At 41.5% G+C, this 24,599-nt stretch overlaps 1 protein-coding gene across 3 annotated transcripts; it reads left to right on the forward strand.

Annotated features, from left to right (window-relative positions):
• The first annotated feature begins 265 nt into the window (after positions 1-265).
• Positions 266-24,599, forward strand: MYBL1 (MYB proto-oncogene like 1). Of its 3 annotated transcripts, none has more exons than XM_069957521.1 (16): positions 266-810; positions 6,032-6,137; positions 6,221-6,292; positions 7,464-7,556; positions 9,189-9,409; positions 10,695-10,872; positions 12,336-12,410; positions 13,678-13,785; positions 15,186-15,419; positions 16,421-16,759; positions 19,707-19,852; positions 20,331-20,442; positions 20,744-20,860; positions 20,942-21,046; positions 21,952-22,128; positions 24,238-24,599. In XM_069957521.1, the coding sequence occupies exons 1-16, from the start codon at positions 791-793 to the stop codon at positions 24,367-24,369; spliced, it is 2,235 nt and encodes a 744-aa protein (XP_069813622.1). In that variant the 5' UTR covers positions 266-790; the 3' UTR covers positions 24,370-24,599. The 3 variants fall into 3 exon arrangements, with proteins under 3 accessions (XP_069813622.1, XP_069813623.1, XP_069813624.1); XM_069957522.1 differs by having other exon boundaries at positions 13,681-13,785; XM_069957523.1 differs by lacking the exon at positions 13,678-13,785 and having other exon boundaries at positions 268-810.

Raw genomic sequence — 24,599 nt, forward strand, 5'->3', positions numbered from 1 at the left:
CGCGCCTGGCACCTGTATGGAGGAGGGCGGATTCACACCACGCGTTTATATCGCGCTCACTGACACTTGCAGACGTGGAACCTCCTATCCATCCAGCGGGCGGAAAACACACCGATCAGTGAGTGACAGCTGTGGTTATTAGCCCCACCCCTTTCCATCTGACAGCCAGGCCCGCCCCCTAGTCACATGTTCAGCATCCAGCCAAGTCCATTATTGAGTGAGGGTCCCGCGCTCTCCCCCCCCCCCCGTACAGAGCCTGTGAGTCTCGCTCCCCGGTACCGTCACCCAGTATACATGACACGGCGTAGATGTAGGACGCCGCGCTGTGGAAGCCGCTATCCTAACAGCAGGACCGGCACCGCGCACATTCACCCGCGTATCTTTCCCTATGGCGCACATAAAGGCAACGCGGGAAAAGCGCTGGATTCAAGTGAATAAGACACGCCCCCTTTTAATCATGTCTCCCCTCCCTCTGGGTGTTCATTGGTACCGCCCCTTTCTCAACAACTTCCTATTGGCTGATTGCGATCGGCTTGGCCGCTCCGCCACGCCCCCGTGTCAGCGGCGCTGGTGAGTGTGTGTGCCCGCGATCAGCACAGGGCTCGGGGTAAGGGGAGATCGAGACGCAGCCGTTGGCATCGTGCGGTTTGTCCCCAAATCGCTCGGGCACGGAGAGACGCAGGAGCAACCACTGGGCTACGGGAGTCCCTGACATGACGGCTGCGCCCCGCCCGGCACCTGTCACGCTACTTTTTGGCAGAGTCTTGTGGTAGATTATACACCGGGCAGAATGGCCGGGAGAGCTCGCAGGTAAGGAGGGAACGGCAGTCACCGGGGGCGCAGGACGGCGGGGACGGTCACCGGGACACACGCTGCTCGGTGCTGCACTCTGCCCTCCAGCTGCCGGACAACTGCCAGACACAGCCTGGGGGATGATGGGAGGAGTAGTCCTGTATCAACCAGGAAACGACATCTCTAGTGTCAGGTCAGGCTGGGAGTAGTAGTGCATCTGGAAAACCGCGGGTGCACAAGCAATGGTGTCAGATCTCCTGTATGTACTGTATATACTGTGTGCTGGCTGTATATACTGTGTATACTGTATGGGCTGTATATACTGTGTGCTGGCTGTATAATGTATGGGCTGTATATACTGTATGGGCTGTATATACTGTATGGGCTGTATATACTGTGTATACTGTATGGTCTGTATATACTGTGTATACTGTATGGTCTGTATATACTGTGTGCTGGCTGTATAATGTATGGGCTGTAGGTACTATATATACTGTATGGGCTGTATGGGTATTTCTCTATCCCTGCCCTCCCTGTAAGGTGTAGCTGTATACAGGACAGCCGGCTGCTGCTTAGATTACTCATCCTATGGTACATGTAAGAGTGACTGTGTGTATACTGTATGATATACATAATATATAGTAACATAATGTGTGTATACTGTATTATATATATATATTATAGTAATGTGTGCACTGTATAACAAAAAAAGTAAGAAAATATATATAATGTGTGTACTGTATAATAATATCCTCTGGAGGAATTGTCACACAAGTAGTTCTTTTCCATAGTGTATGTTGTTGATGTGTATATGTATGTATATATATATATATATATATATATATATATATATATATATAGAGAGAGATAGATAGATAGACGTGTGTGTGTATTTCATGTTGTGCCTCCCTGGCTTCTGCAAAATTACAACTCCCATCATGCCTGGCCAGCTAGCAATGCTGGAAGTTGTAGTTACACAGCCGCAAGAGAGCGACAGGTTGCTAACACCCACTCTCTCCACGTACCTTCTATCTATCTATCCTCATCTTAATATCTAAACAGCCACCTACCTATCTGTCTAGATCAGCATTCTTGTGCCCCCCAAGCTTCTACAAAACTACAAATCCCAGCATGCTGCCACAGTGTTTGGCGGTCCAGGCATTCTGGGAGTTTTGCAGCAGCTGGAAAGCCCCAGGTTGGGGAACACTGATCTATTTAGTCTATTTATCTACATACCTAATATCCCTAATTATCTATGCATCTATCTTATTTATTCTGATATAATATCCACATCTCAAAATGTCAATGTTTATCTATCTCTGTCTAGTACAGTGGTCCCCTAACCTGTGGCCCTCCAGCTGCTACAAAACTACAAATCCCAGCATTCCCACACTGCTTTTAGCCACCCAGGCATGCTGAGAGGTGTAGTTTTACCACAGGTTGGGAAACCTCTATCCGTCTACCCAATATAATATATCTCTTTTACTATTTATGTATCTTGTATGTAATTATATATCTCTTCCGAACCACAACCCCCTCCCCGGTTATCTATCTATCTATCTATCTATCTCCTATCTATCTATCTATCTATCTATCTATCTATCTATCTATCTATCTATCTATCTATCTATCTATCACCCATTACCCTCCAGCCCTCTAAACATCTGCCCATTATCAGCCCCCATTAACCTCTGCAGTTCATGAATACATCTTGCTGTCAGTCACCTGCTGCTTGAGGTCCATGTCTGTCCCTGCACTGCTGCCTGTGTCACTGGGCTCATCCATAGACAAGAGACAGAAGCATTGTGGCCTCAGCCTGTATAGGATAGGTGTATGGTAGGTGCACTATGTATCGCCCAGTACTATCTGAGCACTCTATGATGTCCCCCACCATCTGCTGGCCCTCACATTTACATACCAGGTGACATCTAGTCAAATATTGTTCCTCATTTTGACGCTTTATTGCTCACTACAGCCGCTATAAATAAGTGCTGGGTTTATGCAAATCATCCACTGATGTAAACAAAGCAATAACCTAAAGAAATGCAGTATATAAAAGGAGTGGCAGCAGCGCCATGTACAATGAGGCTATTGTGCCTGTAGTTTATATTACTGACAATGGTGATGAAATGCAGGTTTGCTTTCTGTGTGATGTGATTCCATGTTTGTTGCTTTCTATTAGTCTGGGTATAATGTAACACTGTGGATTGTGCATTGACGCTATGAACGCTACTGATAAAAAGTAAACAATATGTATTGTTATTTCTTTATTAAATACATAAGTGTATATACTCGTATGCGTCAACATGAAGTACAGTATCTGATCTTCTTTCTCTGTTTTTCCCCCATACACGGCTGTTTTCCTATTAGCTGTAATCTTGTATTCGATACTTTATTGATCTATATTTACACTTGTGTCCTTTGTCATTTATTTTGACTGCGTTGCAATAATGTTATACTTCTGCGTCCATTACATAGAGGTCTAGACACTATGGGGGAGATTTATCAAACATGGTGTAAAGTGAAACTGGCTCAGTTGCCCCTAGCAACCAATCAGATTCCACTTTTCATTCCTCACAGACTCTTTGGAAAATGAAAGGTGGAATCTGATTGGTTGCTAGGGGCAACTGAGCCAGTTTCACTTTACACCATGTTTGATAAATCTCGCCCTTAGTGCTGCCAGTAGCGTAGACTTTAAATCCTAATAGCTATTGTGGTTGTCTTGTAATGGTTTTCATGGTGGTTTTTGCCGTCAGCTGTTACTTTTGATGTCTATGGTAAAATATAACGTACACAGCACTGAATGAGCAGATTTAGGAAAATTCAAAGAAAAACTCTGTCTCTTGACGGCTTAAATTGATCAATGAATGAAGGTAAGAGCTGTGCTTTGATTGGTTGCTCAAAGGGTATAGAAATCTCTATCCTCAGTAACACTTAGGGCCCTATTCCACGGGACGATTATCGTTCCCATAATCGTTAACGATAAACGATCCAAACGACCGCTGTTACGAAAGACCTGAAATTGTTCACCCATTTACGTGGAAAGATAATCGTTACTTATGATCGTTCTTGCGGTTGAACGACTTCTTATTCAATGCGAACGATTTGCGAACGAGCAACGATAAAAATAGGTCCAGGTCTTATTAAACGATCAACGATTTCTCGATCGGTCGTTAGTCGTTAACTGCTATTCAAACAAACGATTATTGTTTATATTCGAATGATTTAACGATAATCATCCGGTGGAATAGGGCCCTTACACTGGGGCACACATCATGTCATTGGATTTAGTTTTCCCATTTTAATCCAGATTATCAGTGCGGTGGTGAAAGAGTAATTTGGCTCAGTAACCGCGCTTTCAATTACCCATCATAGAGCGCATCCTTTCCAGGCTTCTTTTCATACAAGCAGCCGTCCTGCAGAAACCCCAGTGTAATGTAACCCTGCCATTCTGCATAATTCATGTGTGTGCCCAGGATGTTTGTACAGCCCTGTGTCCAGGCTGAGAACAGCAGAGCCTGATCTGAGAGGTGCACTGAGGACGCTTATTGTGAAGATCTATCTATGGCAGGGGTAGGGGACCTTGACTCTCCGGCTGTTGCAAAACTACAACTCCCATCATGCCTGGACTGTCCATGCATGATGGGAGTTGTAGTTTTGCAACAGCCGGAGAGCCAAGGTTCCCTAATTCTGATCTATTGGATATAAGTAGCACATCACAGTCCTTGCGAAGATCCAGTGCCTGCGGTAGTCTTGACCACAGACCAAGTTAACTAGTAAGCAGATGATCCACAGCACTGTGTAAGGTTAATGTGCTGCGCACTGTTGTATTATTTTGCCATGATGGAATAAATTTGACACTTGCTTACTATCTATCTAATACAGGGATGGGGAACCTTTGGCCCTCCAGCTGTTGCAAAACTACAATTCCCATCATGCCTGGACATCTGTCCAGGCATGATGGGAATTGTAGTTTTGCAACAGCTGGAGGACCTGAAGGTTCCATATCCCTGATCTTAATATATATAGCTAAACAGTTAGTACAGCTACTGATTTATATGTGACCACAGCTTGAGTTGACCTTTCCCATAGGGAGCATAAAACTGCACAGGACTTCCCCTATGTACAGTCACCACAATATTGGAAATCAGGGGGATCAACCTGATTCTACTCTTCTCTCATTGGAGCTGTTAAGGCGGGTGACAAACAAACGTGGCCCTCCCATTTCTGCAAATGCACTATAACATGAATTACTGGATAAAAATGAATAGAAAATAATATCAAAATAATATAAAAATAATAATTTAAAAAAAAGTGTCTGCCTCCTTACTGCTCATGGCATCTCAACAACACTGGCCGCCCAGCCCTTGGCTTCACAGCAAAGGAATGCACTCTGGAAAATGTGACTCTCTCTTTATTGGATAAATCCATGTAGTGACAGAGGAGCTTGTGTTGCATAATTGGGAAGGTATTAACTGTTGCCTTGCCAGCAGCAACTCAAAACATCAGCCCTGTGCAATTCAGTATTCTCCCAATACTAGTCATGCAGCCTATATATTATATTATATAAATGTGCAGCTGGATGGCAATACCCTCATACAATGCCCTCTATACAGTCAGAACAAAGTCCAATGATTGCCATCACCATAGATTGCTTATTCAAATAAACTTTATTTACAATAAATTCAACCCTTTGTTTAAAGTTCCTCTACATTCTATTTATAAATATTGTAACATCAATAGGAAACATGTAAACAGAGGACACTGTCTCACAGTATATATAATTTATATATACTGTGAGACAGTGTCCTCTGTTTACATGTTTCCTATTGATGTTTCAATATTTGTAAAGGGTTGCATTTATTGTAAATAAAGTTTATTTGAATAGGCAATCTATGGTGATGGTGATCAATGGACTTTGTTGGGGGTACTGCCATCCAGCTGCACATTTCTGACGTATAGCATAGTATAGCTGATGTATAGCAGTCTTCATGAATCTGGACCAGTGTACTCTACATTGTAATATATTCTTTGCTTAGAGAGTGGTTCAATAACCTCAAATTCTTGTTCTGTTCTGGTACACTCATAAATCCCTTATGTTTTTTTTTCACCCCTTATTTAGACTAGAAAATACAAGCTGGGCAGCGGGTCCTTTCACTGGGCCTTGAATATACAGCATATCTCTGCCTATTTATAAACTATCTTTGGGCTAAACTTCTCGTCTCTTTTGTGTCCCCAGTGAGGATGAAGAGGAGGAAATTCTATATGTAGACCATGATTATGAGGTTCCAGTGCAAAAAGCTGTGAAGAAAGTCTGGAATCGAGTCAAATGGTCCAAAGAAGAGGTACTATTTCCATGTACCGTATATATCTTACTATTACATCTTAATGTACTCTGCAGTGTCCATTAAAGATGTTTTTTTTACAGGATGAAAAATTGAAGAAACTAGTTTTACAGAATGGAACTGATGACTGGTCTCTGGTTGCTTGTCATTTTATGGTAAGTTTTCATTAAATCATCAGTAATACAGTAAGTATAGTATTAACCTCTTAAAGGGAACTTCCTCCAATCTGCAGACTGGACTACATTGAAAATGTAGTCCAGTCTGCAGATTGGAGGAGGAGCTGAGCAGATTGATATAAAGTTTTTCTGGAGAAGTGCCAGGACAACTGTCTGTTGTGTGCTTAGTAGCCAGGTGGGTGGTCCTACTCAGTTATTGACATATTGTATAGAGTTGTCAGTCATTGAGTAGGACCGCCCACATGACTACTTAGCCTAGAATAGGCAGAGATTTTACATGAATAAATTACTGGTTATCCTTGGACTTTTTTCACTTACTATTTCAATTACTATTTTATCAGTACATCCATGTCCGTTGGTGTTTTATTACATGTATAATAATCTAAAGGCCTCTATACAAAGGCTGCCAGAGACCTGATCCCCTACTATCTCTCTATCATCCAACACCTGTACCATATCATGGTGCTTACCGTCTCCTTATCTGCAGCTGCACTGTCTGTCTAGAGACCTGCGCCATGTGTGGTCACAGGTCAGCAGGGGCCATTGTATAATTTATTGACAAACCTGGAATATTATGCACAGGCATATGACGGAAGTATAAGCTCGCAGCAGAGAACTGGACTTGTGAAACAGGTTTGTGGAAGAGATGTAGACACTCAAGACAAGTGACATTTAGTTAATATACTTATGATCCAGTTCAAAGTTAATGCATAGTAACACTTTCATGTAAATGCCATTTCTGATTGAGGCTGGGTTCACACTACGTATATTTCAGTCAGTATTGTGGTCCTCATATTGCAACCAGAACCAGGAGTGGATTGAAAACACAGAAAGGCTCAGTTCACACAATGTTGAAATTGAGTGGATGGCCGCCATTTAATGGCAAATATTTGCTGTTATTTTAGAACAACGGCTGTTGTATTAAAATAATGGCCGTTATTTACCGTTATATGGCGGCCATCCACTCAATTTCAACATTGTGTGAACTGAGCCTTTCTGTGTTTTTAATCCACTCCTGGTTTTTGTTGCAATATGAGGACCACAATACTGACTGAAATATACGTAGTGTGAACCCAGCCTGAAAGTGTGTAAATCTGTCAGTGTTCTTCAGGATGTTTTTTTTTATTATTATTAACTTCTCTTCTATTAGAACCGATCAGATGTTCAGTGTCAGCATCGGTGGCAGAAAGTCTTGAATCCTGAACTTGTAAAGGGACCGTGGACCAAAGAGGAGGATCAGAGGGTAATAGAAGTGTTGATAATATGTTGTTAGACCTGATTCTCCATTCTCCGTTACATATCAAAATCATTGACAGGTGAACTAAATAACATTGCTTGTCTTGCGGCAATGGCGCTTGTCAAAGGGAATCCACAATATAACAGAGACAGCACTTCCAAAGAATCCAAGTAAAGTTTATTGTACACCAGTGGGACGTTTCGGCATGATAGCCTTTCACTGCTTGAAAAAGGCTATCATGCCGAAACGTCGCACTGGTGTACAATAAACTTCACTTGGATTCTTTGGAAGTGCTGTCTCCACTGTTATATCGTGGACTCCCTGATGCCAACCTGGTCCGGTTTGGGGAGGCGTGCACCCACACTTCTTTAAATTTACTTTTTTGTGCTGCTGAAAGACTTTTTACTGTGTGCTTGTCAAAGGGTGAGATACATTAGGCTAAAAGTGAACTATTAGTTCTTCAAGTTGGTGTTGAAAACAGTAAAATTGGCAATTATAAGGATCTGAGCGACATGGACATTGATGCCAGAGGCTTATTGAAGTACATGGAGTATGTATACATATGAACAAGGTACTATAGCAGAGACTGCTGATAAAGTTACTGCTGGCTACGACATGTCTCATAACACCCAGTATATGATAACTTGCTGAGTATTATTATTTATTATTAATAAACAATATTTTCAGAACATACAGTATATGACAACCTGCTGTGTAGCTGGAGACCAGTCAGTGTCTATATTGTCCACCATCAAAGGCACTTACAATGGGCACATGAGTCAGAATTGGACTATGGAGCAATAGAAGAAGGTGGCCTGGTCAGATGAATCATGCATTCTATTACATCATGTGGGTGGGTGGATGGATGTGTATCACCTAGCTGGAATGCAATATGAGAAGAAGGCAATCCAGGGGATTTTTGGGCAATGATTTGCTAGTAAACCTTCAGTCCTAGCATTTATGCGGATAGGCCTAGAAAACCAATGTAAAAGATTTGAGGCACTCTTTTTAATGCTGTTTTTAAATAATATATCTTATTATGGAAAATGGCCTATAGTTTTCCTTACCTTTCTCTGTAGGCGCTATGTTCACAAACCAAGATCTCAAAAAAGAACTCTATAGGATAAAACTCTAAAACAAGACAAGGAGAAAAGGGAGACTATAGCAGTATATATCCCTCAGTGTCTTTTTGGAATTGCATGTAGTTATCTGCTGTACCCTGGACAATTCAATTTTTCCTGCAGGAAGTGGTGTATTCTCTCCAGTCTGATACAGTGCTCTCTGCTGCCACCTCTGTCCATGAGAGGAATTGTCCAGAGCAGAAGGAAAACCTCTCCTGCTCTGGCAGTCCCTATCATGGACAGAGGTGGCAGCAGAGAGCACTGTGTCAGACTGGTAAAATTACACCACTTCATGCAGGACATATAGCAGCTGATAAGTACTGGAAGACTTGATGTTTTTGAATAGAAGTAATTTAGAAATCTGTATAAAGTTTCTGAAACCAGTTGATTTGAATTAAATCTGAGTACCCCTTTAAAGAAACCTAGCTGCCTTCCTCCAGAAACAGCACTACTCTAGCCCTAAGTTTGAGCTGATGAATTCCTTACAAATCTCATTTCTTCTCTTGCCGGTTATTAGGTGATTGAATTGGTTCACAAATATGGTCCAAAAAGATGGTCTCTTATTGCAAAGCACCTGAAAGGGAGAATTGGCAAACAGTGCAGAGAGCGTTGGCACAATCATTTGAACCCAGAAGTGAAAAAATCCTCTTGGACGTTAGAAGAGGATCGCATAATCTACGACGCTCATAAGCGACTTGGAAACCGCTGGGCGGAAATTGCTAAACTACTTCCAGGAAGGTATATGGCTGTTTTTAATTTGTATATTCATAGTAGTATTTAAATATATATATAAAACAAGTTAGAAAGCTGTTTTTAGATGGATGTCCAGTTTACACATTGATGAGAATCCTGGGCATATTAGATTTCTTACATAGAGGCCTTATTAAAATGAAAGCATACTCTGCTACCTCGGCCCTCCGGCACCTTCCAGTGTGACATCATCTGGCCCTTTACTAGTCACTCTGCTTCTTACTTCCAAGACTCTTCTCAGCAGGAACTGCCCACTCAGCTGATCATTGGTCGCAGTGGTGTCCTGCCTCAGTCAGTGATTGGTTGAGCAGGCTGTCGTTGCTGAGACAAGTCTGTTCTGGAAACAGGAAGTGAGGGCCGCGATCATGTCTCTTTGCTGTGATTATGCCCTTTTTTTTTTTTATTCTTCTAGCACCTCAAGCAAGATATAGGGGGAGATTTATCAAGCATGGTGTAAAGTGAAACTGGCTCAGTTGCCCCTAGCAACCAATCAGATTCCACCTTTCATTCCTCACAGACTCTTTGGAAAATGAAAGGTGGAATCTGATTGGTTGCTAGGGGCAACTGAACCAGTTTAACTTTACACCATGTTTGATAAATCTTGCCCATAATGTTTTACATTTTAGATGCTCAGATAACCCTTTTGATCCAACATAGGTTTTTCAGCTCAGAACTGTGATATTTTATGAGAGGTAAGTTTAAGGGTAGCTTCACACACACCGTATCCGCAGCAGCATATTCGCAGCAGATTTGATCTAAATAACTGAACACAGTATCAAATCTGCACCATCAAATCTGCTGCAGATCCGGTGTGTGTGAAGGCACCCTTATCAGCCAATCAGTGTGTTGCCCAGCCGCAGCCACTGATTGGCTGGGCGGCAGAGCAGGACCCCGTGCAGCCAGAGCCAGGTAATGTATGGAGACAGCGGTGCGGGAGCCGAAGGGGTTAAGGGGGCGGCTGCATTACATATACGCAGCGGTCTTTCAGACCACTGCTTGTATGTAGTGATAGGGGCCTTCCAGGACCTCGGCTCGTAGCAGAAACTCGCAGGAGATCAAGATAAGTTGGTAGCTGGGTGTTAACTATTTTCCTGTCTGCAATGATTGGGCAATGTCACACTATGTAAAGACGACCCCCCCATTGGTAACACCCAGTTGTCAATGTATTTGTTTATATTCAAGCGTTTGCATAGTGCCTTATTATACATAATATTTAAGTATTTGTGGAGATGTGTGTGTTGATATACATAGTTAATGTAGTTTTTTTTTCTAGGACTGATAATTCCATAAAGAACCATTGGAATTCCACTATGAAACGCAAAGTGGAACAGGAGGGCTATCTGCAGGATCTTCAGGAGAGGGAACGCCTTTCTAAACACAGTCATAAAGCTTGTGCTACACTTGCCCAATTGCAGGCACAGAACATGTACTATGCGCCGGTCACATCTCAAGTAAATATCCTCTTTTTCTTTCTGGTAACCTCCCCTATCTTTCACATGATGAAGGTATCTATTTAGCACTGAGATGTGACGTCCTGCATTCTTATTGATTGGAGGATGATGCCTTCATTACTTGTCTCCTCAGTCCCCTCCTTCCCTTTCTTGCGGCATGCTCTTTGTAGTTGACCTCCACCCTAGGCTCCTCTCTCCATATGGCGTTCTGCACTACTACTTCATACATGCATCCATCACTGTCACCTAGGAAGAATCACCATTTTCTTCAGCTGCTCTGCCTTTCTATGCTACTGTCTCTGGAGATAGTGTATGTCTTGTGTTCAGGTTTTCTTTACCACCATACACTATATATCTTTCTATATGTTCCTTCCCAGTCCTATGTTTGGATTAGTCCATTCCAGAATCTCTCTCTAGATGAATATATGTGTATTTCTCGAGTATTCTTCTCCATGTTTCTTCTGTTTTTGTTGACCACCCACTTCTCATTTAAAATTCTTTTGTTCCCTTTGACATGACTTTCCCCATTCTTGTTCACACTCCATCTGTTCTTCATTGTTTCCTTTTCTTTAACTTGTTTTTAAGAGTATTTCAGCACTCAGCCTTCATCTTTTCTCTTCTTATCCACAAATCCTTATGTGTTAAAATAAAAAGCTCCAGGATAATGACCTGACAGAGTTTGAGTAATGTAGCAGAGGCCTAGTTTGTAACATGCTATAGTTTATTGTAAAGTCTAAGGGTCAGCGACGAGTGATTTTGCTGGAGTGCTTGAGAATTGCTCTATAGGAAAACCAGATGGTGAAGTGGCCGGCATGAGAATGCCCTTCACTGGGTTTTTAGATAAATAAATATAGCTGAAATAATAGAGGGCTAGATGTGCTCTGATTTACTAACATTGTGCTTTTCAGAACTATAGCTGCAGGGTAAGGCAGATGAAGGTTTACTTATGTTTCTCCCATAGGGAAGTATGTATGTATTTATCTTCTTTGGATAAGTCTCCTACCTCCTCTTCGCCTGCACCACCTGTCCTTGAGTTCAGTGCTTGAGGTTCTAACAGAGCAATTTAGAACACGTGTTGCTCTAAGGCAGTGTTCCCCCAACATGTGGCTCTCCAGCTGTTGCAAGACTACAATCCCCATCATGTATCAGGCTCACTGGACATGCTGGGAGTTGTAGTTTGGCAACACTGCCCTAAGATTTTTAGTCCAAATAAAATACACTGTTTAAGCAGCAGATGCTTTATGCGGTTAGAGTTGGCATATGATGCCACAAGCAGATGTTTCTTCTTCAGTGCTTATTACCTAGTACCTACTACCACAGTCATTGTCCAATGTAAAACTAGGGGGGTTAAGACAGCACTAGTACCCAGACAGACCCTTTCCTTGCAGAATAGAGGTAAAACACGTGTTTACTCTATGATTTCTTGCACTGAGTTAAGCGCCATGTTTGTTCTGCGTCTTTAGATTCCAGGATACCATTACATGTCTTCTGATGACAGCCGCGTTGAAACTTCTCAGAACTCTTATGCCTTCATTCAGGTAAACAAGGCGGCTTACATATATACAGAACTAGACAAGACTAATGTATGAGAAATAGAGCTATTATATGTGTATGTATGTATATATATATAATTAACTATTTACCGGTGTAATTATTTGTTTACATATACACACCTGTAAATAATATTCTATGATTAGGAAAGAAACTTCCTTAAAGGGACTGGGTTCACACTTCGTTGTTGCAATCCGTTTAATGTATCCGTTTCATGGGGAAAAAACGTGTGCTTTCTGTTTGGATGCGTTTTGCATTGTTTTCCATTGACTTTCATTATTAAAAAAAAAAGAAAAGAAAAAAAGGATGGAATTTTTTTTTTTTTTAAGCATACACAAAAACCTGGTTGACAACATTTTTCTGTAGTTTAAAAATGTATCTGTTAGACGGACTACAAACACATTGTGAACCCAGCCTTACTTATGATATGTTGTCAAAGTTTTTTGATCTGGATATTTATTACTACAGAACAAGGATGAGAAGTGCTGCTTCTTCCCGCTCTTGGTACGTGACAGGAGACGGACCCATATACCATCTTGTTCACATGGACAGAGCAGGGGAAAAAAAATGCTTAGCGTACACCTCTCCGTGAGGTAACAGATAAAAACCTTTTACATGTCCCTAAGACAAGTCTATTAAAGTGACAGTGGCATTTTATGGATATGCACCCTGGTGTTTTCTTTCTGTTTAGAGGTAATGTCACTTTAATATATTTGTTTAGTTATATCTGTTTCTGATTAAGCTACGTGACCTATCTGGCCTATAATACTTGTCTTGTCATGAAGTGAGACATGTCCAAACCTCGATATCTATATGTTGATTCTCTATAGGACCTTATGGCCATATTGGTTGTCTCTTTGGAAATTAGAAAGGGAAGCAACGGACATAACTAAATCTCTAATATATATATATATATATATATATATATATATATATATATATATATATATGTTGTAGACACATAGGGCCTGACTATAAGTAAGAGAAAGCTATAAGTGGTACCGAAGAGTTGCAAGCCCACAAACTACAAACTTTGCTGTTTGACGATCTTGGATTTTACCCTTGTAATGATCTGTATGTAATATACACATGTGCCCATACTATGATATATGGTAGTTCAGCCTAGGCTGGTCTTTTATCTATTGATCACCTTCATTGCTGCACTTTCCTAAACTACTACTGTATGGATCCTCTCCTGTCTGTCTCCTTGACTGTTGTTTCCCCTCTTCTCTGGTTCTTTTACATGCCTCTCAGCAGCCCTTTGTTGATGTGGATGACCCTGATAAGGAAAAACGGATAAAGGAACTTGAGTTGCTGCTTATGTCAGCTGAGCATGAAGTCAGAAGAAAAAGAGTGCCATCTGTAAGAAGGCCGTCCAACTCTTTTTCTATTCCCTTCTCACTGTTGCATGCTGTGTGTTTTTCTAACTTGCCTTACAGGTGATGGCAGGACTATGATTCCGGTGTTAACGCACATTAGGGGTATATGTGTTTTTTCCACCACAAACACTTCTCACCTATACACAGGATTAGACGATAAGTCATTGCTGAGACCCCCACAGTCATGAGAATGGGGGTACAGTGTCCCTTGCTTGAATGGTGCGGTGGTTGGATACGCTGCTGCATTCACATCTATAGAACTAATGTAGAATAAAGTTGAATTTCTACTCACCGTAAATTCTCTTTCCTGTAGTTCAAAGCAGCAGCACATAATGGGGATATAGTTTTTGCTGCTGCTTAGGACGTAAGGGAAAGTATAGTGATTGGCTATCTCTCATGGGGGGCTGTTTTCCCATATACAGGGTTGCAACCAAAACATTTATCACCTATCCAGTAATGGGGAATCCAACTATCTGCTAGAATGGGGGACCAGTTGTTTCCAGTTGGGCATCATTCAAACTTAATGGGAGGGACTAGAAATAGCTGCTATTCATTGGATAGCTAACAAATGTTTTGGTTAGAATTCCCCTTTAATGTCCCCTTTCAGGTAAGTTGTTAGAACTAGAAATACTAGAAACTAGAAATATATACTAGAAAGTTATATAATTATATAACTGGAAATATATAGTTATATAACTAGAAATATAGAACTTTTACATTGTTGTAGCTTTTGTTTATAACTTGTTTAGTTATATGTTTTAGCCCTGTGCATTACGCTATGGGAAGTAACCTTCTGTGTCGCGTTGTCTGATGTTGGTATTGGACAGTTTAATCCACTTCTTAAGCATCCCCCCTATATGCTTGATCTATTACTTACAGAACCCCTGCGGTATCAAATATTTTAACATCTAAAAAAAGTTATTTGAAAAGCGGTTCCTCCAGGTGTACAATATAGCTTTAGGTTCTGCTAGCGCTTACTATAGTCAGCATATATTCTGTGGGCTGGATTGTTTCATAGAGCAGACAGAGGTCAGTCAGTGATTCTAATGGATTACATATGCACTTTAGAGCTCTAGGTAAAAGTTTGTCTTGTGGGGAAAATTATTAAGACTATTATAGTCTTCCAGAGTACACCTGGTGGAATGTACAGCGTAGTTTGTACCATATCTACAAATAACTACCCGAGTTTGCTGGATATGATTGTGTTGGCTGTTGTTCTACACCTAAAAGTGATAAAGAGTTGCAATAATGTCAATGACTCCCCCCAATCTACCATCAGGAGCAACAAAAGTCATCTCCCATAAACTAATATGCAGCATTACATTAATATATACAGTACTTAATTTTTAATTTTTTTTTTATACATATCCATTTATATTTCAGCATGCGGGGAGTGTGTCGAGCTGGTCGGAAACTATTGTTGTGGATGACAGCATGTCCAATACAGTAAACAGTTTAGAGGAACAGAATAGTGAATTCTACAGTATGGATGACTCCAAGAATGTCACAGGCCACATGACTTCTCCAAGGAGTATATTGGCTGGGGAGCCCAACCCTGTAATGTCCCCTCTAGATGGCATCCCAGGCTTTGGGGCACCATTTGATTCCATTGAAGCTGTAAGTACATAAGGTTAACATAATACTGAATACTAACACATGCACTGTAAACAGGTGTTGACTGCCTTGTCTGTCAGTCCTGGATTTAAGCCATGAAAACTTCTAACTGTCTTATACAGAGATTAGGGAGGGAAGTGGAGCCATACTTGTGTTCTCCCGACTACAGCTGCTCAGGAGGCGGGATCTACATAAGTGCCCAGGAGGTGGGAACTACTTGTTAGGTGCACAGAGTGCTCTGGTTTAAGAGCATTTCCAGCTACTTCTCAGCTATGACTGATAGCTCTAGTGAGGATAGAGTGAACCGTCATAGCTGAGAAGAGTGGCTGGAAATGCTCTTAAACCAGAGCACTCTATGCACCTAACAAATAGACTCCACCTTCTGGGCACTTAAAGAGACTGTCAGCAGGTTTGTGCTGTCCTATCTAAGTGTAGCATAAACTAGCGACAGAAAAGCTGAACAGAATGAAGAATCTGAGCTATCCTGCTGAATAACATGGACAATAAGTAGTCCTCTCCATTATGTGCATGAGCCCAGTAGTCCTCATTATTCATGAGAATCAGAAAACTCTGCATACCAGCTGCTGATTGACAGTTATCTATCCATGCTGTGTATAGGCAGTCAGCTGTCAATCGGCAGCTGGAGGGCAGGGGGAAGGGTATGGCAAGAATCCTATTCTCCCGCATGTTTGGAGAACGGCTGAACAAAATGATGTAAGTAATTTAAGGCGGAACAAACCTAGTGACAGATTCCCTTTACGTAACAATCAGGATCTTCATCATGGGTTTTTCTTGGTCATACAATCTGCATGACAGACATAGATATGGCTGCACTGACCAGCTTCTATATAGGACTGTTGAAAGTTAAACAGGTCTGCTTTCCTATTTTCACACAACACCTGTAACAGATTGCTACCTATGGGTTGTAAAACAGTGGTGTCTTTTAACTGTTGATCTAGTATTTTCTATAGCTTTTAACTATGTATTAAATGCTCTTTAAATAGGACAATCCCACATGGAGCGATGTTGCAAGTTTTGAAGCTTCCATTGAGGTCACTCCTGCCAAAGTGAACCCAATAAAGCTTATTCCCATTCAGGAAGAAGGGTCACGGAATTGTTCCTTATCCTGCAGTCTGGAGCTTCTTGACGTGGATACTGCTAATGCGGAAAATAAAGTGCCATTTGTTTCCCCTATTCTGTCTAAGTTTAGCACACCTCCAACTATCCTGAGGAAGAAAAAACTACGGATCAGGCCTTCCCCTGGCTTCAAAGGGAATGAAATGTTTGATTCTGGAGTGCTTAGGAGTACTCCGGTCAAAGCGCTTCCGTTTTCTCCATCACAGGTTGGTGCTGTAAGTCAGGTACTTTCCTGTTCTAACATTTTGAGATAACTTCCAAATCACAGGTATAAAGGTCCCGTCTCCCACAATAGTAATCTGGCCCAGTAGTAAAAAATAAATGGCTTCACCGACGTATTGGGACCACGGTAGGACAATTAATACTTAACTTTTATTTAAGTCATTAAAAACACGGTCCACGTGACATACATACACACACCATATTGTGCTCTATATACAGTGATACTTTTCTCTGGGCACTCAACCAATACGGGGGGGGAAAACCCACTAGTATATTTGTACAAAAGAGGAAGGAAGAGCGGGTAAGGGGAAAGTGTGCTCCCTATGCTCGAGATACCCGTTCACTCTCCCTGCCTTTTCTGGTGCCCACCTCCTTAACAGGGTGGCCCCAACCACGAGGGCGATCCCTTACCTATTCAAGTGTCCAGGAGAAAACAAAAACAGAGAAGAAGAAAGCATCTCTCTCATATCGTGGGGGGATCACAGACCTGGATGACAGTGCGGACCGTTGCCACTACCTGGGGCCCACCTGAAACATCTTTCATTTAAAGCGTAACTGTCATATTTTTTTTTATTGCAGAAATCAGTAGTATAAGCGATTTTAAGAAACTCTGTAATAGGTTTCATCGGCCAAAAAAGCCTCCTTCTGTGCTCAAGAAGCAATCTCCCAGCCTCCCCCCCTGACTTCTTATCTGTGCATTATCAGGCAAACACGTCTTCATTACAGAGAAGCCAGTGAAGACGGGCTCTGCTCTCTCCATTGTAAGCCTATGAAGGGGGGAGGGGCTGAGGGAGATGAGGGAGCAGGAAGAGGTGACATGAAGGTCAGCTGTTTGTAGACTCTCTGGGCACCTAAACCGCATGATTCTGGGGTCAGAAAGGTCAGTGCTTATCTATGAACTTACTGAGAGAAGATTGCAGGGTGTTGTGCTGTGCAGAACTGTTCCGTGCTCAGTCACTCCTAACAGCCCCTCCCCTCTCCATAGCCACATAATGGACACAGAAATCCTGCTGCTTCTGAAGTGAGAGGGGAGGCTGGGAGATTGCTTTTTCAGTACAGAAGGAAACTCTTTTAGTACATAAAACCTATTACAGAGTTTCTTAAAATCGCTTGTACTGTTGATATTTAATGTTTTCAGAAAAATGACCCTGAAATGACAGTTACGCTTTAAGCTTAGTTATTAAATTTGTTGCTGCGGTTTGGGCTACTAAGTACAGCTAGGTGGCCTGGGGGCTATTTACATATATGTAGCCCATAGGCACTACTGACACTATGTACAGCAGTATGTCCTGTATTGTTGGGACATAAAATATGTACCGAGTCAGTGATCCTTTTTAGGGGTGTATAATACCCTTTTGCCTGCCATCTTTTACACCACGAGCATTTGCTAATTAATATATATAATAGATAAATAAATAAATAATCTATCAATATCAGTCCATTGCTGAGAGGAGATAATAAATTGTACCAGCGGTGAATGGTCTTTTGGCACATCCAAGTATGAGTGCCTACAGAGTTCCCTGATGAATCCGTTATACAGGAATGGGAGAAACGTGTCGGAACCAGTACCGTTCTAAATATATGTATATATCACTGCTGAATTTTAAGTGGTTTTTGGGTGTTTTGTACACATTTAGGCTGGGTTCACACTACGTATATTTGAGGCTGTATATTTGAGGCTGTATAGCAACCAAAACCAGGAGTGGATTGAAAACACAGAAAGGATCTGTTTACATAATGTTGTAATTGAGTGGATGGCCGCCATTTAATGGCAAATATTTGCTGTTATTTTAAAACAACGGCTGTTATATTGAAATAATGGCAGTTATTTACCATTATATGGCGGCCATCCACTCAGTTTCAACATTGTGTGAACAGATCTCCTGGTTTTGGTTGCTATGAGGACCTGACAAGAGGACCAAATACTGCCTGAAATATACGTAGTGTGAACCCAGCCTAACTGTCACTACATCACATTTTCTGCTTTCTTCTTCTCTGTTTTTGTTTTCCCCTGGGCACTTGAATAGATAAGGGATCGCCCTCGTGGTTGGGGCCACCCTATTAAGGAGGTGGGCACCCCAAAAGGCAGGGAGAGTGAACGGGTATCTTGAGCATAGGGAGCACACTATCCCCTTACCTGCTCTTCCTTCCTCTTTTGTACAAATATACTAGCATCACTGTATATAGAGCACAATATGGTGTGTGTATGTATGTCATGTGGACCGTGTTTTTAACAACTTCAATAAAAGTTAACTATTAATTGTCCTACGGTGGTCCCAATACGCCTTGTAACATTTTGAGCCATTACTAACATTGGTCGTCATCCGCGCAGAGACATGTCAACAGTTTTAATAGGTCGTGGTCTGAGTGTTCAGGCTGCGACCGATCATGAGAATGAACCAAGGCAACTCAGTGCACAGTGCATTCTCTCCCGGATTTTTGTGTCCTGGATGGACCCCCAATACAAGTCTATGGGGGCATCCAGGTCTGATGGACAGTGTGAAGAGGATCGTATTGCAGCATGGACTTCCAGCTTATTCTCCTGATCAGTTTCGGTCTGGACCCTCAGAACCCGACCGGAAAAAGTTCTCTAGTGACAGCTACTCTTTAAGCAGTATAAGCAATATTCCATCTGTGAATAAAGGGCAATGTAAAGTTTAAAATCTGTGAGACTGGTATACATAACCAGTGATGTAAAAAGTTGTGTTACATATTGGAGCCAGATTGTTATTGTATGTGGAGTATAAATCACTGACATTACCAAAGTAACTAAAGTAAGTAAGATGTGTATGTGACCAGACTATTGGTGTGTGACTAAAAGCATTAAGATAGATGATAGAATAGCGAGATAATGTCTGTAATTTAATCTACTGTCTCGAATTTTGAGGTCAACACTTTTCTTCTTTTCTTTGGAAACATTCCTCTTTTTAGTTTCTCAACATTTCTTCTGGAAATGTCCAAGAATATTTCAGTCTTGAAAATCCTGCCTACACTTCCACTCCGATATGCGGGCAGAAGATTCTTACAACTCCCCTGAGGAAGCAGACGACCCCCAAAAAAGAGAAAGAGAATATCGGGCAAGTATATATAGAGCTCTTTTAACATGGGCCATTGGTTGTCATGTCATATTCATGTTGCAGCTGTAGCATTTTCCAAATACTAGGTGGTTCAGGTGGTGCTAAGTTGTCAAGAAGTCCTTTTTCTGTTTCAGCCTGGTAGAGGATAGTGGGGTGTCTCCAGAATGGTGGCATTCAATTAACATTTCCTGGGACATACAGAGTTGAATACAACTAATGTAGCCATTGATTTGTGCTCTATACAGTTAGATATATGTAGTTAGTGAATTGAGGCTGAGCAGTCATCATGTACTTGTGTCAGACTAAGTAATATATAGTAAGTTAATTCATCTGATCAGGACCAAGAGCTGCGTCGCCTCTCCCTCTTCTCTGAATAACCGATTTTATTAAAAATTAGAACAAAACTATAGATTCTTCTCCAATATATGAAAGTTTGTGTATGACTTTATTTTTATATATATTATTTTTTCTTCTATAGATTTCGTACCCCTACAATAAGGAGGTCTCTTCTAGGAGCACCAAGGACTCCGACCCCATTTAAAAATGCTCTCGCAGCACAGGAGAAAAAATATGGACCATTAAAAGTTGTGGTATGTATGTAGACTGTGTATTACATTGCCATAAACTGACAGTGATGGTGACAAGGTGCAGGTTTGCATCTCTGCACATTGTGTCCTGTCCTCGCAGTCACTCTTCTTTTAACATGGAGCATAAAGTATGCAGACGTCCAGCTAAGGCCTTTGGCTCCTTCTAGAATGATGCAGATTACTTTATTTGCTATGTTTGTATAGATAAGAAGGTTTTTAGGAATCTGGGTTACCCGCTTCCTATATTTCTATGTTCTGTGATAACATTGTACGTAAACTAAGCCGTCATTTGCATTCTTTTCAGACACAGCCTCTTGCTTATCTTGAAGAAGATATACGTGAGGTACTAAAGCAAGAAACGGGAACTGATATATTCCTTAAGGAGGAAGATGATGACCCTGCATATAAAGCAGAAAAACAGGTAAAATACACTATTTCTATATACTAAGCATATGCTAACATATGCAAAAACCTTGCTTAAACCTGCACTCTTCGTTTATAGAGGACTCCTGCTGTTAAGAAGGTCCGAAAGTCCTTGATTCTCGATGCCTGGGTCAAAGAGGAGTTGGGTGCTCAGCTCTTAGCGGATGACCCTCCGGCAGTGCAGGTTCGTATTTGAGGATCTGGGTCTCATTTCTGGTTCATATTAGCTAGATACCAAAATGTGCATCTCACATCATTCCAATTCTCAATGCTGAATCAGACAAACTGAGAATATGTTCCTGAATGTGAAGATATTCTATTTTTTCTCCCTTCATTTCTGTATGGACATCTGGCCTGTCCTTAACAATTATTGGTAGGCAGCCATATGATAGATGACAACACCAGCTGATTTAGTTCGAGGGATGGAGGTCACCCAGTGCACATACTTGGCACCCTCCCAAACAACATATGTCTATTTATTCTGCATTTACAATGCTCCTTAACACAAGAGACCCCCAAGCAAACAGCTACAATGCAGCTAGCTATCGGAAATGAATGGCCATCCATGTAATACATGCATGGACTGCGACTACCAGATAAAGAGCTGCTACTCTCACCTATGGCTTATAGTTGGAGAGGAACTATAAAAATTATTCTTTTAAACTGTAATAAATAATAAATGGCTTCCAATTTGGCTATAACGTATCACTGTCATTGGATAAAACTGTCCTACTTTTGATCAGTCTGGGTGCTGATACCTCCTCTACTCGCTAGAACAAGCATGGAGAGTGGCACAGCTAAGTGCTTTCCTCTCTGTGTCTCTCTTGCTGTGGTCTCTATAGAAGGTCTATAGAACCCAGGGAGAGAAGCACCTAGCTGAGTGCTCCTCCCTGTCTGTTCTTACAATTGGTGGAAGTCTTGGCACTCAAAACTTGATTGATCAAAAACTTTGACCTGTCTCAAGGGCACTTTAACAGCCTTATAGTTACTGGCTAAATTGTCCAGTAAAAAAAAAAAACAGAACAATAAGGCAGCACTTTCTTTGCAAACAAATATATGAGAGCTAAGTATACATTTTTATCTTTAAAGAATGAAAATGAAATTAAGAGTGAGAATAGTCTTTGTGAGTCTTCAGTAACAACACCGATGGCTGAAAGGGATGTGTGGAGATGCAAATATAGCCCGGAGAAGCCTAAGCTTAATGTACTTTCAAGTAAGAAGCCAAATACCGACTTTAAAGAAATCAAATTGGAAAGACCTGACCAGGTTAGTTACCTTAAGCCCTATGACATAGAATCCTGCCCCGTGTGCCATATGTTTGCTTACTTTACCCATTATTCATAGTATATCTTCTGTTTTCCATATGTTGTGCTACATAGATGATAGAATTAGCATTTATTTTTAATTAATTTATTAATTACAGCTTTATTGGATATAAAGATATAAGACCGGGAAGACATTCATGATCCTATATTGTTATTACTGACAAGAAACCTTTGTTTGTATCTCAAGTAAAATAAGCAGCCTCATATTCCGTGGAGGGCAAAAATTAACCAGTTGTCTTCAATTACTCAATGCTTTCAGGTTTTCAGTGATCTTGGTTACGCCGGGTGCTAATCTCTGGCACTGTGGCTGCTATGAGCGATTATTTACTTGCAGCTTATCCGTCCAGGCTGCTCTATGGACGAATATCATGTATTGGAACAATGCCCCCCTGCCCCCAGCTTCAGCTGCAGCCACTGGGGACCACCTTTTCTTATAGGAAGCAGATGTGCTGCATTATTATAGCCAGCTTTACAAAATCACTTTTTATCACTTCTGGATCTCTTCTCCTTCTGACCTTGAAAATGATCCACAAAGCCAAAAGCACCTTGTGGGTGGACATTAAAGGGGGTATTACCATCACCTAAACTTTTGTTAGGTGACCGGGAATGCAAAAGAAAGTAATTTTGCAAATGCTTTGCATTACCAAAATTGCTTTGTTTTGAAGTTTGGCCCCTTTCTCTCGCTGTAACGTTGACAGCGTTTGCCTAGGTTTCCGATGACCGCTCTCAGGTCCGAGAGTGATGGCAGGGATGTTACGCACTCGGGTGGTCGAGAGCTGGTAAGTATGTTTTCACTTTTTCTATCTCTCCCTCTGACATCCCACATGTCTACAGGCCTTGGATTGTCCCCGGGGGCATGTGTAATATCAGAAGGAGACACCGCAATACCAATTCAGTTCCGCTCCACTACATTCCCGTCCTCGACTACCTTCCCCCACCACAAGCCGAACCAGGATACCAGGATATGAGAGCATGGCGCAAAGGTGCTGCACTAAAAAGGGGGAATTGGAAAAACCCTTCATGGAATTGTTTGGCTCTTGCGGTTAAGTCAGTTTTATGTGTGTGTGTGTCTTTTTGTTTTTATTTGTTTGTTTTAAAGGGGAATCAGCCAACCATTTAATGTTGATCAGGGGCTTTACAACTCTTTCTCGGCAGCTGATGTCAGGAGAGAGAAGGGACAAGCATGTTAGACTCCTTTTATTGTTTTGGGGTGAGATTTGCTGCCACCCAAGGTGTTTGGCAGCAGCTTATCCTCTTCTCGCCATTTGGAATACATGCACACTTGGCCGGGCCAAGCATGCATAGGCGTGTAGGAATCAGAAGAAATGGCTGTCGGCCATACAATCGTTTGACCAACAGCTACCTGAAATATATGGACCAGTTAAAGGGATTCTCTGGGCTGAAGGTTTTTTTTTTTTTTTTTTTTTTTGTGGAGTTGAGTCCATTTTGTATACTTGCTTTTGAAGCTTTCTTGTTAAGATCTAAACTAAGGGATGTTCCTACAATAAACAATCAGCTTGGACTCCTGTGTCCTTTCTGGTCCTCGACAGGCTGCAGCTGCCACACCACTTTTCCAATTAAACAGCACCCTGTTATAGCTGAGAGACTTCCATTCGAGGTCTCAGCCTCCTGCCACCAGTAAAAACAAAAATACAGCTATACTCACCTCCCCTTTCTACTGCCGCTCTGAAGTCTTCCGGTTTTTCCTACTTCTGATGATGTTTCTAGCAGTCAGGAATGACTGGGCTGAGCGGGTCATTCATGCCCACACAAGACGACATCAGAAGAAATACCAACAGGACAGGATTGGGGAACAGAACACCTTGATGGAGGGGGTGGAGGGTGAGTATAGCTGCATTTTTTGTTTTATTGCACTGGGAAGCAGGTAACCAGAAAATAATTTTGCCCAGATAACTCATTTAAGAAACTCTGTGCCTTGGATCATATACATTGTATACACTGTAGAGATAAACAGTAATAGTTCTGCATCTGTTATAGTCCAGATGTATAGGCAATACTTAAAATCTCTATGTATCTTTTTTCCCCCCAGTCCTTTTATGAATGGGAAGCAGTTGTATTTGGGAAGACAGAAGACCAGCTGATCATGACAGAACAAGCAAGACGTTATCTTGATAGCTACAAGCCATCTACCAGCTCTACATCCAGACCTTTAGTCCTATGAACGTAGGAGACTTAACCGCGTAGGAGACTTAACCTTCTATACGTGCACTAAAATAGGACTTTTCCAAGATAAGGAGACAATGCTTAGTTTTGCAGGCCTGCATTATGCATGAAGGCTACAATGTAGCAGCATTTTATATAACAATCAAATTTAAGCCTACCAGGTATCTATACAGTCAACTAGTTCACACAGAAAAAATATATACATGTATGTAGTTTTTTTTTTTTTTT

The sequence above is a fragment of the Dendropsophus ebraccatus genome, chromosome 2 (genome assembly GCF_027789765.1).
Source record: "Dendropsophus ebraccatus isolate aDenEbr1 chromosome 2, aDenEbr1.pat, whole genome shotgun sequence".
In the NCBI taxonomy this organism is placed as follows: domain Eukaryota; kingdom Metazoa; phylum Chordata; class Amphibia; order Anura; family Hylidae; genus Dendropsophus; species Dendropsophus ebraccatus.

Bases quoted from the DNA above. Each gene is read 5' to 3' on its own strand.
- MYBL1 (XM_069957521.1), top strand. From the start codon at position 791: ATGGCCGGGAGAGCTCGCAG. The intron at 15,420-16,420 runs GTAAGTACATAA...CTCTTTAAATAG, and splicing joins CATTTGATTCCATTGAAGCT to GACAATCCCACATGGAGCGA. The intron at 21,047-21,951 runs GTTCGTATTTGA...TTATCTTTAAAG, and splicing joins ATGACCCTCCGGCAGTGCAG to AATGAAAATGAAATTAAGAG.